A 17156-nucleotide genomic window follows, 5' to 3' on the forward strand; every position below is an offset into this window, starting at 1 on the left:
AAGGAGCTTGCAAAGAAAAGCGTCTGGACTTCTTTAAGTTGCTTGAAGACGTTTCACCTCTCATCCGAGAAGCTTCTTCTGTTCTAAGGTCAAATGGTGGAGAGTCCCAGATATAAACCTAGTGGGAGTGACCCCCCACAGAGGGACAAAAGGACCCCCTGATGATCCTCTAATCGCCTGAGCCAAAGTGTGAAACTGGGCGTGGGTCACAATCAGCCAGAGTTTCGGGTGTGTTCATTGTGAAACCTGGCCCCACCTTATCATGTGAATTCCTGAGGTCAGATGGCCCAGGATGTGAGTGGGCGTTAAGGCGTCTGGGAAGGATCTCAAAACTGGATTATAGATGGCAGAGAGTTGGTGTCGTAAACCCCGCCTCTGTTCAAAGATGGTCGCTCACAGTGGACATAGATGCTTCTTTCACTCCTCTTTCAAACCATCTGTCCTCTCTGTCCAAAATGTGAACATTGGCATCCTCGAAAGAGTGACCTTTGACCTTTAGATGCAGATGGACTGCTGAGTCTTGTCCTGTGGAGGTGGCTCTTCTGTGTTGTGCCATGTGCTTGTGAAGTGGCTGTTTGGTCTCTCCAATGTAGAGGTCTGAGCATTCCTCGCTGCACTGTACCGCATACACCACGTTGTTAAGTTTGTGTTTTGGCGTTTTGTCTTTCGGGTGAACCAGTTTTTGTCTGAGTGTGTTGCTGGGTCTGAAATACACTGGGATGTCGTGCTTGGAGAAAACTCTCCTGAGTTTTTCTGATACACCGGCTACATAGGGGATGACAATGTTGTTGCGTCTGTCCTCCCTCGCTGGTGTCTGATCTTCTTTTCTGTGCCTCTTTGCTGACTTTAAGAACGCCCAATTAGGATAGCCGCACGTTTTGAGTGCTTCCTTTACATGTGTGTGTTCCTTCTTTTTTCCTTCAGGTTGACAGGGAACATGTTCTGCCCGGTGGTGTAGGGTCCTAATTACTCCAAGTTTGTGTTCCAGAGGGTGATGGGAGTCAAAAAGGAGGTACTGGTCCGTGTGTGTGGGCTTCCGGTAAATTTCGATGTTGAGTTTGCCGTTCTCTTCAATGTGCACGGCGCACATTGTGAAACGTCTTCAAGCAACTTAAAGAAGTCCAGACGCTTTTCTTTGCAAGCTCCTTTGACTCTGTTTTTGAAAGCAAGGTGTGGGATTTCCTGCGTTGTCTTTCTTTTCCTTTAGAGTGTTGGGCCCGCTGAGCCTTGTCCACAAACTTGTAAACCTCTTCTAAAATTGGAGAGGGTAGAAGGATTTCCAGTTCCTGCAGAGTCTGGCTAATCTTGCTCTGGAGGGATCTATAGTGAAATGGACCTGTCTGATCCTTTCACTTAGAAGCTGATTTTGGGCTCTCCGTAGAATCAAGTCCGCTCTGTATCCCCTGACAGTGGATCCAAGGCGCAGGCTTTGTCTATGAATTTCCCATTCCCGTCGTAGCGTACTGTCGGTGCTTGTTCGTAAAGTTTAGCGGGGGGGTTCCGCTGTAAAAAGACGTTTTCTTCCCATGCAGTGAAAAACGGACACTAATGTTTTTGTCACTTTATTTTGATTTATGGAATCAAACTCAAAGTAAGGTCAGTACTTCCACGCTTTAAACACTGCACGCTCATACTCTCTCCCGCACTCGATATATGATCCATTGTTGATCTGCACACAGCTGCTGTCACGAACGTCGCACTCGCTTACGTCACTGTCATGAGACACTCTCGCAAAAAAATCACGGTTTTAGTAACGCAGTAACGCAGCGTTCCTACGGGAAAGTAACAGTAATCTAATTACCTGTTTTGCAATAGTAATCCCTTATATTACTCGTTACTTGAAAAAAGTAATCTGATTACTAGTAATTAGTAATTAGTAATCTTGCGTCATTTTTTGATTGGTCCACATGGTACATTTTTCGATCAATGGGAAAGGGCGGGGTTTTTTTGGTGTTGTCTTTGCTCACAGGCTTTCGAGCGTTTTCCTTCTAAAACGCCGTTTTTACCGTTTCTTCCCGCAGTAAATATAAACAACGACAGTATTCAGGAAGAAAAACAAACATTGCAGATATTTTATCATAACTCTGGTTTTACGCGGCCGATCAACACAGTTTAAAAACTGGTATAAAGTCCACACTTTTCCTGTCAGTTGTTCCGTCTGTCCTGCTCACATCTACAAAGGTTGTGCACGCTGTCATTAACGTGGCTTCACTCCACATCAGCCGCTTTGCTCGCTAAAACACATGTCGGCAGATAAGGACGCGTCATAGCCTGTCAACCACGTTGATTAGCTGCATATATACGAATGTGAATCGCATCATTGGCTGGACTGTGGGATAAGGTGGCATCGTTCTGATCCCATACGGGAGCAGCCAGTCACTCACTGACTAACACTGCAGAACAGAATTGTTAAAGTTTTAATTTTAATTTCAATTCAGGTTAGATTTTTTTTTTTTGTGCGCAACGCAGATTTTCTGTCCGCAGAGACCAAGCCAGCAATTGCGCACACGTGCAGCTTAGAGGGAACATTGCTCATAATTCAGACGCCCTCAGCAAAGGGCAGAGCAGGCTGTACCTGCTGTGGAGACTCAGGTCGTTTGGAGTGAAGGACCCACTCCTGAAGACCTTCTATGACATCTTTTACGGTGTGGTCTGCTGGGGCGGCAGCATCTCTGCTGGGGACAGGAAGAGACTGAACAGGCTGATCCAGAGGGCCAGCTCTGTTCTAGGATGCCCTCTGGACCCAGTGGAGGTGGTGAGTGACAGGAGAACGGCGGCTAAGCTGTCATCCCTGTTGGACAACATCTCCCACCCCATGCAGCAGACTGTGACAGCACTGAGCAGCTCCTTCAGGGGCTGCTGCACCCAGAGTGTGGGACGGAGAGATTTCGCAGGTCTTTTCTCCCCACTGCTGTCAGACTCCACAACAAAGACTTCAACTGACCAACACTCACATCCACACATGTGTAATAACACTAAGTGCAATACTCTTTTCTGGCATCGTTGTATTATACTCAGTTGTATATAGCATTTGTATTCTATTTTATTCTATTTTATTCGATTGTATATAGTATTTCATCTTATTCTATTCTATTGTGTAGAGTATCTTATTTTTATGTTATTCCAGAGTTTTTCTAAATTTTGCGATGTAACTTTGCACTTTCTGCTGTAACAAAACAAATTTCCCACGTGTGACTAATAAAGGTTATCTTATCTTATCTCGTAGTGTATTAATCATTTAAAATGTAATTTGTGGTCTGAGGGTATTTTTCTTTCTGAACTTTTCTTCTCTTGAGGGACTTCAGATGATTCTTATTATATTTAATGTGCTTTTATTTATAAAAACATAAAGAAACAATGTTTTGTTGGTAAATCCATGAAAATGAATGTAGTCTGTATCCTAATAAGCTAGAGAGGTTTAACAGTGTGTGGCTCCCTCTAGTGGATGTTGTGGAGTATTCTGTTGTCTTTGCTCCAAAGGTTTTTGTGCAGAGTTTTGCTGTTTCCTGTCACTGTGGGCTGCAGAGCACAGTAGTACACAGCAGAGTCAGACAGCTGAAGCTTCTGGATCTTCAGAGGAACTGATCTGATGCTGGAATCCAGTGTGGATGAAAATCTGTCTCCACTCGGCTGCTGTGTTTCCATCATCCCTGCTAAAGCGGCTCAGGATGAATTTGGGGCTGTTGTTTCCATCCTGTTTGTACCAGAAGAGATAATTACTTGTTCCACTGCTGTTATAGAGACAGTCAAGTGTCACTGTGCCTCCTGCAGCAGCAGTCTCTTCTCCTTTTGCTTGCAGCACGTTGTCTTTTTGTGCTCTGCATTCTGTAAAACACCAACAAACAGTATCAGTGTGCTGTTAAAGAATCACGTCAATGTTGATATCAAAGAAACAGAGTTGTGTTCATACCGAGGCACATAGCAGCCAGCAGCACTGAGATGAACAGAGGCGTCATATCTGCAGTGTAGAGTAACTGTGAGCTACAGCAAGTATAAAGAAGCTGTGATCTCTCTGTTTAGTCTTCATCAACACTAAGTTGGTGGATTAGAAGGAGGAGCCTGATCACAGTGACAGGACTCATTCACAGCCCTGTGTTATTCCCCCTGCTGATATAATGTCTTGTATTCCTGCAAGACATGAAGAGAATGACCATGAAGGCTGGCTCTGTGGTTGGAGTAAAATAATGGATGAAATTGGTTTATTCTGGAGTTCTTCTGTTGTTCTGCCTCCAGCTGAGCTGTGTCTGTAATAAAACCTCACTGAAATTTCCTGATAGCAGTTCTTTATGAGAACAAGAGTTTTCTGATGATAAACATGCGTTGTATTTACACTTTATAATCAGTTGCACTGAAACACTTAACACTGCTTCATTTTGCTGCAATGAATTTAACAAGCTATTTCATTTTATTGTTTTTTACTTACATTTTTATTCACCAAGGCAAAAAAGCATCAAGGTATTATACTTTACTCATTATACTGTACTTTACTGAGGAAGAAGAAGAAGAAGAAAATGAAGAAGTGAAGAGAAAGGACAGTCTTGGTAGATCCTTATCTGAACAATCTAATTTAGGAGTTAACATAAATCTATAAATCTGATTGTCTGTCACTGTTTCTGTGTTTACTGACTGACATGAAGTTTCTGTGAAATTATTTATTTAAATCTGTGTAATTATCGCTGTAAATAACCTATTAATATTTACTTTATCAAAAATTGGTTCATAAGTGCTTACTATTCAGCTTGGAAACAGTTGATGCTTTTACTTTGAAAAGGTATAGACCTACACGGTGTCGTAAGTCAGTTTACACAAACGATAGAGCAACAGCGCGAGCTTGAATGTGGCGTTCTCAGCGGTTAAGAAACAGGAAACAGATGGCAGTTAAGGTGTCACAAATGGTTCCTTAGCGCCAGGTTGATGCGGGAACAAGGTTGGTATCAAAGTTTTGTTGTGTACATGTGTATTTGTTATTTCACAGAGCATAAAGCAGCTGACCGTAAGTGTAAGGGTTTTCACCCACCAGAGGGTGCTAACGCACCACGATAAGTTTGTCACGCTTAGTCGGCAGTGCAAAGGTTTGCAATGTTCACTGTTATATGCTGTGCAAAGTCAAAGACAATTGTATTATAGTGTATTTTATTTCATGGCAGCCAAGGCAAACGTGCAGTCTCGGCTGTACCAAAATGACTGGGAAGATGATCTTAGTACCCTAGCAGGGGTGTATGGTCTAAGCCAGGGGTGGCCAACTCCGGGCCTCGAGGGCCAGTGTCCTGCAGGTTTTAGATGTGTCCTTGATCCATCACAGCTGATATAATGGCTAAATTACCTCCTCAACATGTCTTGAAGTTCTCCAGAGGCCTTGTAATGAACCAATCATTTGATTCAGGTGTGGAGACCCAGGGTGAGATCTAAAACCTGCAGGACACCGGCTGTTGAGACCTGGAGCTGGCCACCCCGATCTAAGTCGTTCTATGAGGTAACTTGGCGCTTTATTTTTAATAGTTCTAAAGGTGAGCAGCAGGATTTTGAATTAAATAGGGTACTTAACAGGAAGCCAATGCAGGTCAGCAAGGACGGGGGTAATGGAGACACACCGTACCAGTAAGGATACGAGCCGCCGCATTCTGAACAATTTGCAGTCTATGGAGAAGAGTAGAGTTCAGACCAAATAAAAAATAATAAAAGGGAGTTGCAGTAATCCAACCTAGATGTCACGAAGGCGAGGATGAGCTTTTCCAGGTCTCTATGCGGGACATAATGTCTGGCTTTGCTAATAAGACGAAATTGGTGGAAGCAGGATTTAACAACAGAAGACACTTGTTTGTCGAATTTAAATGAGCTATCCAAAATCACACAGGTCACAAACAGTGTCGGAGAGGTAACTGGCAAAGCGACCAAAGGCGTCACGGAGTTGGCCGCAAGGGATATTACTGTCGAACACGATGATTTCGGTTTTCCTGTCATTTAAGATAAGAGAGTTACCAGAGAGCCAATCTTTGACCTCGTGCATACGCTCACGAAAACGGTACAAGACATGGCAGGATCATCAGTTAATTCGAAATAGATCTGAATATCATTGGCATAACAATGATGTGCAATGTTGTACTTCTCAAAGATTGCGCCTAAGGGAAGCATATACAGTGAGAAGAGCAGGGGACCAAGGACAGATCCTTGAGGCATGCCGCTTTCTTCCTTCTTCTCTCATCGTTGCGGCACGCACGTCGCGAGGCACGAGTAGAATCATTTAGCCAACATTGGGAAAAGGATCTAGGTTGCTTCATTTTAATAGGGGCAAAAGTATTGAGGATGGAGGAGCATGTGAAAAAAAAAGGTGCTGGCAAAGTCATCAACCATGGGATGGTTCAGAAGTTCAGAATTACATAAATTAACATCAAAGATAACAGGAAATCCCAACATTGCTTATATCCCTAATGCAAATGTCCAAACCATGTGAAAAAACAGATCGAGAGTATGGCCCTTAGTGTGGGTTGATTGGTTGACTCACTGGGCAAGATTAAAAGAATCAGTTAATGCAAGGAAGTCTTTAGCTAACGGATCGTCCTTACAGCAGATATGAATGTTAAAATAACCAATAATAATCACACAGTCATATTTAAAAATAACAGAACTAAGAAGGTCAGCAAATTAATGAATAAAAGTCTTATTATATTTAGGTGGCCGGTAAACCAGAACAAACAGAGTAGTTCGAGGGGCGGTCATCTCCAAAAGTTGAGCCTCGTAGCTGAGGTAGAAAGGAGAGGTTAGCTGTCGGACTTTGTATTTACATTTAGAGACCGAGGCTAAGCCGCCGCCTCTACGGGTAAGCCTCGGAGAGCTAAAAAAGACACAGTGAAGCTCAGGAAGAGGAGAAGACATGGCTGTTCAATAGATTTGAGATCATCTTTTCAATTGGGGATGCTACAATCATCACAAGGAATGCAGAAAACAGAGAAGTCAACAGTGTGTGGCTCCCTCTAGTGGATGTTGTGGAGTATTCTGTTGTCTTTGCTCCAAAGGTTTTTGTTCAGAGTTTTGCTGTTTCCTGTCACTGTGGGCCTCACAGCACAGTAGTACACAGCAGAGTCAGACACTGCAGCAGAGGAGATCTGAAGGTCCATTTGTTTTTGATCGTCATGCACTTTAACTGACACTGTGGGAAATTCTTGTTTCAATATGTTTCCTGATGCCAAATGAGAGATCAGGAACTCTGGTGGGTTTCCTGGATATTGTCGATACCAGAAGAAATAATCGTCACTTCTTGCTTCTCTGGATAATCTGTAGGACAGAGTGAGAGTGTTTCCTTCTACAGTGGACTCTTCATCCTTGACTGCAGTGAGTTGATCACAGCTGACACCTAAAGGAAGAGATAAATGTTGTTAAAGACGATGTTAAACTGTGAGCGCCTGTTCCAGTGATTTCTAGCAAACAGATCCTTTAAAGACATTTCTTCTTCCTGCTTTAACCGACCTGTTAGTGTGATCACAAACAAAGGAAACATGAGCCAGTAATGCAGTGACAGCATCTTCCACACACTATCTGTTCTGTATGCTTCACATATTGAATGTATCTGACAGTGGGAGTCCTTTTCTGCTCTGTGACAGTGTTGCTCCTCCTTCAGCCTCTTCCTCCTCCTTCAGCCTCTTCCTCCTCTCATATCTCTGCATGTTACAAACACCAAAACCAAACCTCAATACATGTTACAGCTTTCAGCACAAACTCAGAAACCTCCAGTGGCTTTCAACCTTTGTTTTTAACTCCTTTGAACATCTTCATCACTCGCCGACAAATCTTAGGAAACAATAATATTATATGAAAAGAATTTCACTAAAGAAACCAACACATTTTAATCCATTTGATTTGTTTCATAATCCTATAATGTTTCCAAGCATTTTATGATTTCTTGTATTCATAAAACTTGTTTATGTAAAGTTTTTGTAATTTATGTTTTGAAAAAAAACCCCAGCACATATCTGATGGGGAACTAACACCTGTGGACTTTAGAGTAAAATACTGAATAAAACTAGTTAATTTGAGAGTTCATCGTTATATTTTTCTTCATGTCTGAACGTTCCTGCAGTTGGTTTGTGGTTGATGTGGATTTGCTGCTCATGTGAATCCTCCCACAGTGTTTCATTAGCAGCTGTAACCACAGTGACTCTGATAAAACAGGAATTAGCAGAATCCATCTGATATGAAGCTGTGCTTTGAATACCACTTCCCTCCTCTTTGAAGAGTAGTCAGATATCTGTGTTCAGGTTTTTGTACAGCCTCTTCTACACTTTGTATCACTGTGTTTCTAGAGCACAGTAGTAGAGAGCTGTGTCTGCCAGGGTTAGGGCTGCTATGGTCAGATTAGTTGATGTAGAAGATGTTTCTGAGTCATATCGATTATCAGGAACATAATCACAACCGCTCAGTGATTCTACTCCTTTGAAGAGTATAAACTGAGGGGCCTGGAGGTCAGAATCATGTCTGTACCAGTTAAGGAAAGCACCACCTGCATCTGTCTCATAGCTACATGTGAGTTTGACAGATTTTCCTTCTGTTTCAGTGACTTCAGGTTGTTGAGGAGTGATTGAGTCTCCAGCTGTTAGTCCTGGAAAAAGAAAGAAGAAAAGTAGTGAAATGCAGTCTGTATATCTGCTTAATGCAGCAGCTTCAACTAAACTTTAATCCCTGTTCTTAAACTCACCTATAATGTGAGATAGAAGCAAAAAGAGGTGCAGCAACATGTCTTTGGAGTTATTAAAGCCAGACAGACAGCACATGAACAATGTTCTTCCACTGCAGCACAATGACCAACAAATAATGTCATTGGATGAGCTCAGGTTCAGTGGGCGGGGCCAGTTTAATAGCTCAGCCAATCAAATAGTTTTGTGCTTCCACAGCAGCTCTGTCTCTGTCTCTGATCTTTACTGCTTCATTTCTCTGTTGTCTTTGTCATCAGTCCAATGACACAAGAATCAGAGGTTTAACAGTGTGTGGCTCCCTCTAGTGGATGTTGTGGAGTATTCTGTTGTCTTTGCTCCAAAGGTTTTTGTACAGAGTTTTGCTGTTTCCTGTCACTGTGGGCTGCAGAGCACAGTAGTACACAGCAGAGTCAGACACTGCAGCAGAGGAGATGCTCATCTTGATTTCTGTTCCCTTCACATGAATCTTCAGTCCAGGAACTTTTTCTACTCCTACTGATCCTGAAGGTGAGTGTGAGATCAGGAACTCTGGAGGTTTTCCTGGATGTTGTCGATACCAGAAGAAATAATCACCAGTTGACACTTTGTAAGTGTAGGTCAGAGTAACTGTGCTGCCTTCTACACTGGACTCTTCTTCTTTGACTGGAGTGAGCTGATCACATGTGACACCTGAAGGAAGAGAGAACGTTTTCAATCAATAATTGACGTTAATGAATCATTTGAATTGAACATAGTTTCCTGTGTAGGTGAGCAGACCTGTGAGAGTGAGAAGAATCAGAGGAAACACACAGTGATGTAATGACAGCATGTTGAGGAACATAAAGTTTGTTTTGTGTTGAACTCTGTTGAATGTGGAGGTTTTTCTCTCTTCTATAGTTCAGTAACAGCTCAGCTCCTCCCTGAATCTCTGCTCCTCCTCTCTGCTCTCAGTCACTCCTCCTCCTGTGCTTCACACACTTTATAACCAGAGTTGCTGGTTGCTTCATCATCCCAACAAATGCTAGTTGGGATGTTGAAGGTTTCAACTCTTTTGAAAACTTTTCCATTATGTGCAACAAAGAAAATTTGCTCTTTTGAATAAAAATGATTAAAACATGAAAATCTTACATCATCCATGTTTTCCTTCCAAAGCTGCTGCAGGACTTGTTGTTGCTTCTTTTAAAAAGGCTGATGAATTGCTAACGACTAACTCTTGCTGCCTGCAGTCTTGCAGTGCAGCTTGGACTTTGTAAAAATCTTCCACACGTCACATTTGCTTACAGAAGTTTTGTTCAGTATACCGATGCACATGAAACACTAATAATAAAAGTGTGATGTGAGCAGTGAGCCTCACATGAACAGAAAGTTTTGACTTATTTCTCTCAGATTAGTTGTCTCGATTTGTAGAAACGCACAGACACGTCACATTAGGCCTACGAGATCATTTCAAATGTCAGTTATTAACTGACGTATGTCTGTACGTGGGAGCCTTTGTCAAGGCGGCCTTTTGCCAATGGATTTACAGTGAGACCGAGTACGGTGGAAGCAGGGGGTGTTTATTTCCCCACACATATATAACGCCATGGATAAGTAACGGCAGCTCAAGCAACAAAATCATGATCCTGCCTAATGACCAATGGCAGCCTTAAATCATTTCAGCTGTTAAAGGATTAAACCTTTACTTACTGTAAATGACTGTGTAAAAACAGTGTCAACGTCCAGCAAACATCATGTAGAAAAAGAGTTAAATATGTAACTTCTTTGCACTGAGAGAAAGTTTCACCGGTCTGACCCACTTAAGATCACAGTGGGCTATGTGTGGCCTGTGGTGGTCTAACAGCCCAGCCCGAGTGCTCAGTCCACTCGCTCATCGTTACAGTCTGACAGGACAACACAACAGCTTCTTTCTTAAAGACGTGTTGATGCACGGGCGAATATTCAGGTAAGGAAATCCCACAAGGTTGATTCTGTTCATCTGTAGCGTTTCAGTGGGAGAAGAAAGCAGCAGACACCATGAAGGTATCAGTTTTCTTTATTGACAACAATTTCGAATATTTAAATTGAATTTAATATATTATTTACTATTATTGTAATTTTCTTACATTTAGGAAGACATTATGATGTAAATAGATCAGTTCAATTAGTTGCCATAATTGTCTTTAAATAATGATAATAATTAGGGGTGGTTGATGTGAGTTTCCATCAACATCAATGTTATTTCTTATATTTTGCTTCATAAGTGAAATGAATCCAGTCTGTATCCACACAGACTGTTTATAAGATTAAAACCTGCAGTCAGCTGAGACTGAAGAAGTCACCTGATGATGATGATGATGAAACGTTTCTCCCACAAAACGCTACGAACAGATGAAGAGAATCAACTTTTAGAGATATCCACACAGAGGTTTAACAGTGTGTGGCTCCCTCTAGTGGATGTTGTGGAGTATTCTGTTGTCTTTGCTCCAAAGGTTTTTGTACAGAGTTTTGCTGTTTCCTGTCACTGTGGGCTGCAGAGCACAGTAGTACACAGCAGAGTCAGACAGCTGAAGCTTCTGGATCTTCAGAGGAACTGACTTTTCTTGTAGCGTAGCCGTAAATCTGCTCCTCTCAGAGTCTTCATGTTCTGTTGATCCAGAGAAGCGTCGTAGTATAAACTCTGGAAAGCTTCTTACTTTTTGTTTGTACCAGAACAATCTGGGGAAATTGTCTGTTGTTTCATATCTACATCCAAGTGTAACTGTGTCTCCTTCAGCAGCAATGACATCTCCTTGTTCCTGGATCACTTTGTCTTCTCCTTTACACTCTGAGGAAGAACAGAACATGCAGAGGAAGACATGGATCAATAAACATGATTAAAAACTCACCATTAATCAGACTCACACATTTATTTAAGCAGAGGAAACATGTTGATGTTTGTATCTCACCAAAGAAAAGAGCAGCAAGAATAATCCACAGCCAATGTTCCATCTGTACAACAAGGTTTAAATCAACAGGAGAAACTAGCTGATGTTCAACATTCAGTCTGAGAATTGTTCTCTTCACAGCAGCACTTATTATTGACACAATGGTTGAACACAGTGCAGAAGGAGAGCCCCGCCTACTGGATGATGTCGCCCTCTGTCTCCTCTTTGAGTCTCACTTCTCTCACTTCCTCTTCCTCCTGGTTCACAGACTGTTAGCAGCATTTGAATCACTGTGAGGAGGGAGGATGGAGCACTTTGCACTGTGTGCACAACGAGCCATCACTGAACTCCCACGAGAAGAGCAATGAAAGAAAATATAAATGGTCACAAACAGAACTTGTTTCTTTGGGTTTCTGGTGGGTGGTTGGACTGGAGCGGTGTCTTGGGTAGATAATGATCACGACATGGATTTGGGCGAGTGGGCACTGGGTCGTCAGATTGTTGGTTTCTTTATAATATTGCAGGGTCTTTGCTCTTTGAGGCAACTTTGATGTTTTATGTGTTTATGCGTTGGATGTGACTGTGGACTTGGTTAGGTTGATCGGTGCTGTGAGTCTTATGGATGTGTAGTAAATACTTCAGCATCGACATGAGCGAGGCAGAAATAAAGAGCATGATAAAGCAGAAATGGTGGAAACGTTGGAAAAGCAGTGGGCGGAGGAAAAAGAAGGATGACGGTGTTACAGGACTCAGAGGAAAGCAGGAGAGAGAGGACATCAGCACTTTGATTTGGATGCTCTGGTTTAAACAGCACATGGTTCATAACAGGAAACAGGACACAAGGACATGTGACAGCGGTGAGGAAACCAAGCATCATCTTACACCAGGCTGTCAGAAACATGCGGCTGAGAGCTGCAGACTGACCCCAAACCTCATTGAAGTCACTGACAGCGAAACTTTCAGGTCCTGTTAAACAGAATCAGTTCTTTTTCTCAGTGACGCGCTCGTTCACACTTCCCACCAGCAGATGGCGCTAATGCACTATTTCCCTGTTTTCCAACCACTAATATCTGCCTTCAACTGACGGAACTTCACATTGTGACACCAGGCGGAAGTAAACAAAGAAAAGGCGGAAGAACCGTTAGCTTTCCTCCCGTGTGTCTGAGCACGAAGTGTGTGAGCTGAGTGTGTGAGCTGAGTGTGTGAGCCGCGGCAGCAACGATGCCTTCAGTTCAGTATCTGAGAGAGTTCATCAACGAGCGACTAACTGCTGCTGCTGAACAAATATTCTTGGAGTTTGAAAAAACGATCGTCCAGTACGAGGAAGAGATCGACCGTCAGCGCAGACTGCTGGATATCACCTGGAAACCCCAAATCAAGCTGCACAGGACAGGTGAGTGTCCCTCTGAGGGAGGATCCTGATCACAGCTCTGCGGGACGTTTCTGATTGTGAGGTAGAAAAACCTGAATGCATCATTTTCACCGAGCCGGTGTGTGTGTGTGTGTGTGTGTGTGTGTGTGTGTGTGTGTGTGTGTGTGTGTGTGTGTGTGTGTGTGTGTGTGTAAATAACTCTGAGCTGATGGACTCTGAGTTTGTCTTTAATGACAGTTTAATCCGAGCAGCTGCTCAGTGAGATGCAGCACAGATGCTTCTTATCTGTTTACCTTCAGACAGCTTGAACTTTAAAACTGATAGATGTAAAAACAGGGCTCAGAGTCTATTGGAGAAGCTGGCTGGTGTCATTTGTTGCCATCAGGCTGTGAGCATGTGCTGTCTATGTCAGAGATAAACTGAGAACATGACACACGTATGAAATTATGAGTTTAGAGCTTATCAGTGTCTTAAAATGGAACTGCAGCGCTGGCTAGTGTGAAGCTTCTGACAATAAAAATGCATATATGAACTTTAATTTGTGTCATATTTGTTACAGCTGGTTTTTTTCAGTTCATTGGTTGCATTTTTATTATTTATTTATTTTTAATTAATTTAGGATTTTCAGTGGAGAGAAACCCACTGATGATGTAAGTCTCAAAAACTCACAAAGACTCACAAATATGATACACCAGGTGTTAAGGAGTTAAAGACTTCAGCAACAGAAACAGAAACAATCAACAGTTTCTCCAGATCTCTGTCAGTGTCAGTGTATCTACAGGAAATGTTGCAAAATGATGATTTGGTTAAAAATGTCTGCCAGCTGACTTCAAACCTGCAGAAGCACTTTGGTTAACAGCAGCTCTTCTGAATGGAGCTGCTGATAGTTTTTAAGCTGCTTTTACTGCTCAGGGGACGAGCTTTCATGTTCCAGAGCAGCTGACATTAACTTCCACTATGGACCCGCCTCATCTGCAATAATTCAGCAGTCGTGAATGCACAAATACAAAAGTCAGCCATTACTTTTATGTAACTCTGGGTATAATCGGCTCTGCTCACAACCTCTTGAGATTCTGAGGAGCGAAGCTGATTTTAAAAAATGAGTCCAACGTCTAACATCATCACTTTTCTTCTTCTTGTGTCCTTTTTTTCCCTCCAGACGACCCACAGCAGCACGTCTGTAAGGAGGAGGAGGAGGTTCTCCCTGAGCAGCAGCTCTGGAACCAGGAGAGGAGCTCCAGTGTGGAGCAGGAGGAACCAGAAGCTCCACAGATTAAAGAGGAACAGGAGGAACTGTGCAGCAGTCAGGAGGGAGAGCAGCTGGGACTGAAGGAGGAGACGGATACCTTCATGGTGACTGCTGCTGAGGAAGGAGAGCACAGTGAACCAGAAGCAAACACTGACCAGCTCCCCTCTCACAGCTCTGACACTTTTACGTTTCTTCAGTCCAAATCTAAAGAAATATTTGAAGTTATTAATAATTCTATCCTGTACGAGGAAGAGAACGACCATCAGCACAGACTCATGGATATCAGCTGGAAACCCGAAATACAGCTTCACATTACAGGTATGTAAAAGTCTGAATGAAGTCACACATGAATGGGACTCATGTAAGTTATGAATCTGAATCATGATCAACATGTTTGAAGGAGGTCAGGAGAGAGGTCTAACAGTCGGCGTCTGCAGCCTTCTGTTGAACACGGTGGAGGCGCTGCCCTGGTTTGCGCTGCATTTCAGCCAGTGTTGGAGCTCATATTAAAACTGAAGGAATTATAAATGCAGAAAAGTACATGCAGATTTAATCCACCGTACAATATCACCTTGAGACTGGAAATGGCTTCATTTTCAGTCTGAGCATGATCACAAACAGTCAGATGATGCATCGGAAGGTCATCTAGATGGTGCTTTACTGTGTGTTTTTTCTATGAGTCATGGATCAGTCTCCCTGGAACTCAGACCTCAACATTGTTCAAGAAGTGTAGGGTTTTGACAGGCAACAAAACAAAATTCAGTCAATATCCAAAGAATATCTCTAAATCTTTTTCAGGAACCCTGGAGAACTCTTTTTTTTCAACACTACCTGAATAAATGACAAAAGCTGCCAAACTGTTCAGTCTGTGGTGAAGATTAAAGGTAGCCAAACCACATCAATCAATACCAAATATTTAAAATTGTACAAACCTTTGCTTTGTATACTGTATAATGCATTTGGTTTTGCACACATTTCAATAAATCTGCCGTTTCATTAACTTGCTACATCATTTCCTCATTTTCCAGGCAAAACATAAATGAAGGATAGCTTTAGACTTTTGGACAGTATTACACTTTTATTTATCTCACTCGTCTGTAAATTTTTACCAACTGACATTTTTAAAATACACATGCAAAATATAAACATTTATTTAAATGTACTGGAAATGTATTCAAACTGAAAGTTCTTTAAAGAATCGACTAAAAGACAAAAACCTGCATGAATGCCATAAAAACGACACAAACACAATCTTTTTATTTTGTTACTGTTAGAAAGTTGGTTTGTCGTGTCATACTGATCATTTATTCATTCAGTATATGTTCACTGCCTGCAGCTTTTCTACCTTGCCATTTAACCTCTCTCTTCCTCTGTTGATTTCTGGAGTGGCAGCCTTTGTGGATGACACTTATTTTCTCTGTAAAAGTCTTATTTTGACAATGTGTTTTCTCGGGGATGTTTTTCTATTATCACATCACTTTTCATTTTCTCGTGTCCTTTTGTCCTTCCAGACGTCCCACAGCAGCCTGTCTGTGAGGAGGAGGAGGTTCTCCCTGAACAGCAGCTCTGGAAGCAGAAAAGGAGCTCCAGTGTGGAGCAGGAGGAACCAGAGGGAGAGCAGCTTGGACTGAAGGGGGAGACTGATACCTTTGTGGTGACTGCTGCTGAGGAAGAAGACCACAATGACCCAGAAGCAAACACTAACCAGCTTCTTTATCACAACTGTCCTATGAATGAGAGCCAAAATCATGAAGGAAGCTGGAATTTAGATTCAGGGACAAATAGTAACTCAGAGAGTCGGTGTAACTCTGACACAGGTAAAAAGTCCTTAACGTGTGATTTTTGTGGAAAATCCTTTAAGAATAAGTACAACATGAATCAACATCACAGAATCCACACAGGTGAGAAGCCGTATTCTTGTGAAACATGTGGGAAAGGTTTTTATGTGTCATCATCTCTTAAAAGCCATAAGACTACCCATACAGGTGAGAAACCATATTCTTGTAAAACATGTGGGAAAAGTTTCACACAGAGGGGTAGTTTGACTATACACATGAGAACGCACACAGGTGAAAAGCCGTATCATTGTAAAACGTGCAGGAAAATATTCACATGTAGCAGTCATTTATCAGTGCACATAAGAACACACACAGGTGAGAAACCATATTGTTGTAAAACATGCGGGAAAATGTTCACATACAGAAGTCAGCTGTTCGGGCACATAAGAACGCACACTGGTGAGAAACCGTATCATTGCAAAACATGCGGGAAAATGTTCACATATAACAGTCATTTGTGGCGTCACATGAAAACTCACACAGGTGAGAAACCATAATGTTGTACAAAATGCGGAAGAATGTTCACATCCAGAAGTGTCTGTTTGGACATAGAAGAACTCACACCGTTGTATCAAGCGTATCATTTTCAGAAATTGTAGTCTTGAAACATGTGGAGAGAAGCCAAGCGTGAAAGAAGATTGGCAGATTATACGTGTTCACAGGAGAGCTTTCAGAGTTCAAATATCTTTAGACTGTGTTCCGACAAGCATCATTTTTTGCATGATTATTATGTATAAAGCAGAGTTTCATCTAATCTGTTCTCATCTAATTCTTCAGTGAAAATATGGTGACTCTTAAAAAATGAATTTTAGTTTTGGTTTTATTTATTGATATACAGTCTTTATTTACAGGGGGATTGAAACTCAATTTGTATATTAAGTTTTGTATTTGCTGTCTATTAGTGGATAACCAATGACTGTTGCTGGTTGGTGTCTTGTGATGTAAAACTGCATTCGAGGTATTTGTTTTTTAATAAATAGAAAATGTTGACGTTTTTTATTTATTTTGTTTTTTATATTTGAAGCTATTCACTTTATTTGGTTCATAATATCTTTGGTTATTTAGTTCATTTAGACTGACTTTGTTTTGTTGTGTTTTATCTGCATAGCAGTAACTAATGACAATAAT

The 17156-nt window shown here is 41.8% G+C and overlaps 1 protein-coding gene and 1 gene segment (V, D, J or C); one reads left to right on the forward strand and one right to left on the reverse strand.

Moving 5' to 3' along the window:
- Positions 1-3547: 3547 nt before the first annotated feature.
- LOC146686860 (T cell receptor alpha variable 19-like) lies at positions 3548-3956 on the reverse strand. The segment is given in 2 exon segments: positions 3548-3825; positions 3911-3956. Coding segments are annotated over 2 exon segments (324 nt in total).
- Positions 3957-12678: 8722 nt separating this feature from the next.
- LOC146686861 (uncharacterized) lies at positions 12679-17023 on the forward strand. 2 transcript variants are annotated; one of them, XM_085440240.1, is made up of 4 exons: positions 12679-12962; positions 14101-14508; positions 14989-15074; positions 15702-15766. In XM_085440240.1, exons 1-3 carry the CDS (start codon positions 12791-12793, stop codon positions 15027-15029), a joined length of 621 nt encoding a protein of 206 aa, XP_085296366.1. In that variant the 5' UTR covers positions 12679-12790; the 3' UTR covers positions 15030-15074; positions 15702-15766. The 2 variants fall into 2 exon arrangements, with proteins under 2 accessions (XP_085296366.1, XP_085296365.1); XM_085440239.1 differs by lacking the exon at positions 14989-15074 and having other exon boundaries at positions 15702-17023.
- The last annotated feature ends 133 nt before the right edge of the window (positions 17024-17156 follow it).

Source organism: Copadichromis virginalis, linkage group LG18 (genome assembly GCF_057382275.1).
Source record: "Copadichromis virginalis isolate Kocher_CV1m ecotype Utaka linkage group LG18, C_Virginalis_male_GT1.1, whole genome shotgun sequence".
Classification (NCBI taxonomy): Eukaryota; Metazoa; Chordata; class Actinopteri; order Cichliformes; family Cichlidae; genus Copadichromis; species Copadichromis virginalis.

What these genes read in the sequence shown, in the direction of transcription:
- LOC146686861 (XM_085440239.1), top strand. Translation starts at nt 12,791, where the DNA reads ATGCCTTCAGTTCAGTATCTGAGAGAGTTCATCAACGAGCGACTAACT. An exon ending in AATCAAGCTGCACAGGACAG is followed by an intron (nt 12,963 to 14,100) that starts GTGAGTGTCCCT and finishes TTTTCCCTCCAG; the next exon opens with ACGACCCACAGCAGCACGTC. An exon ending in AATACAGCTTCACATTACAG is followed by an intron (nt 14,509 to 15,701) that starts GTATGTAAAAGT and finishes TTGTCCTTCCAG; the next exon opens with ACGTCCCACAGCAGCCTGTC.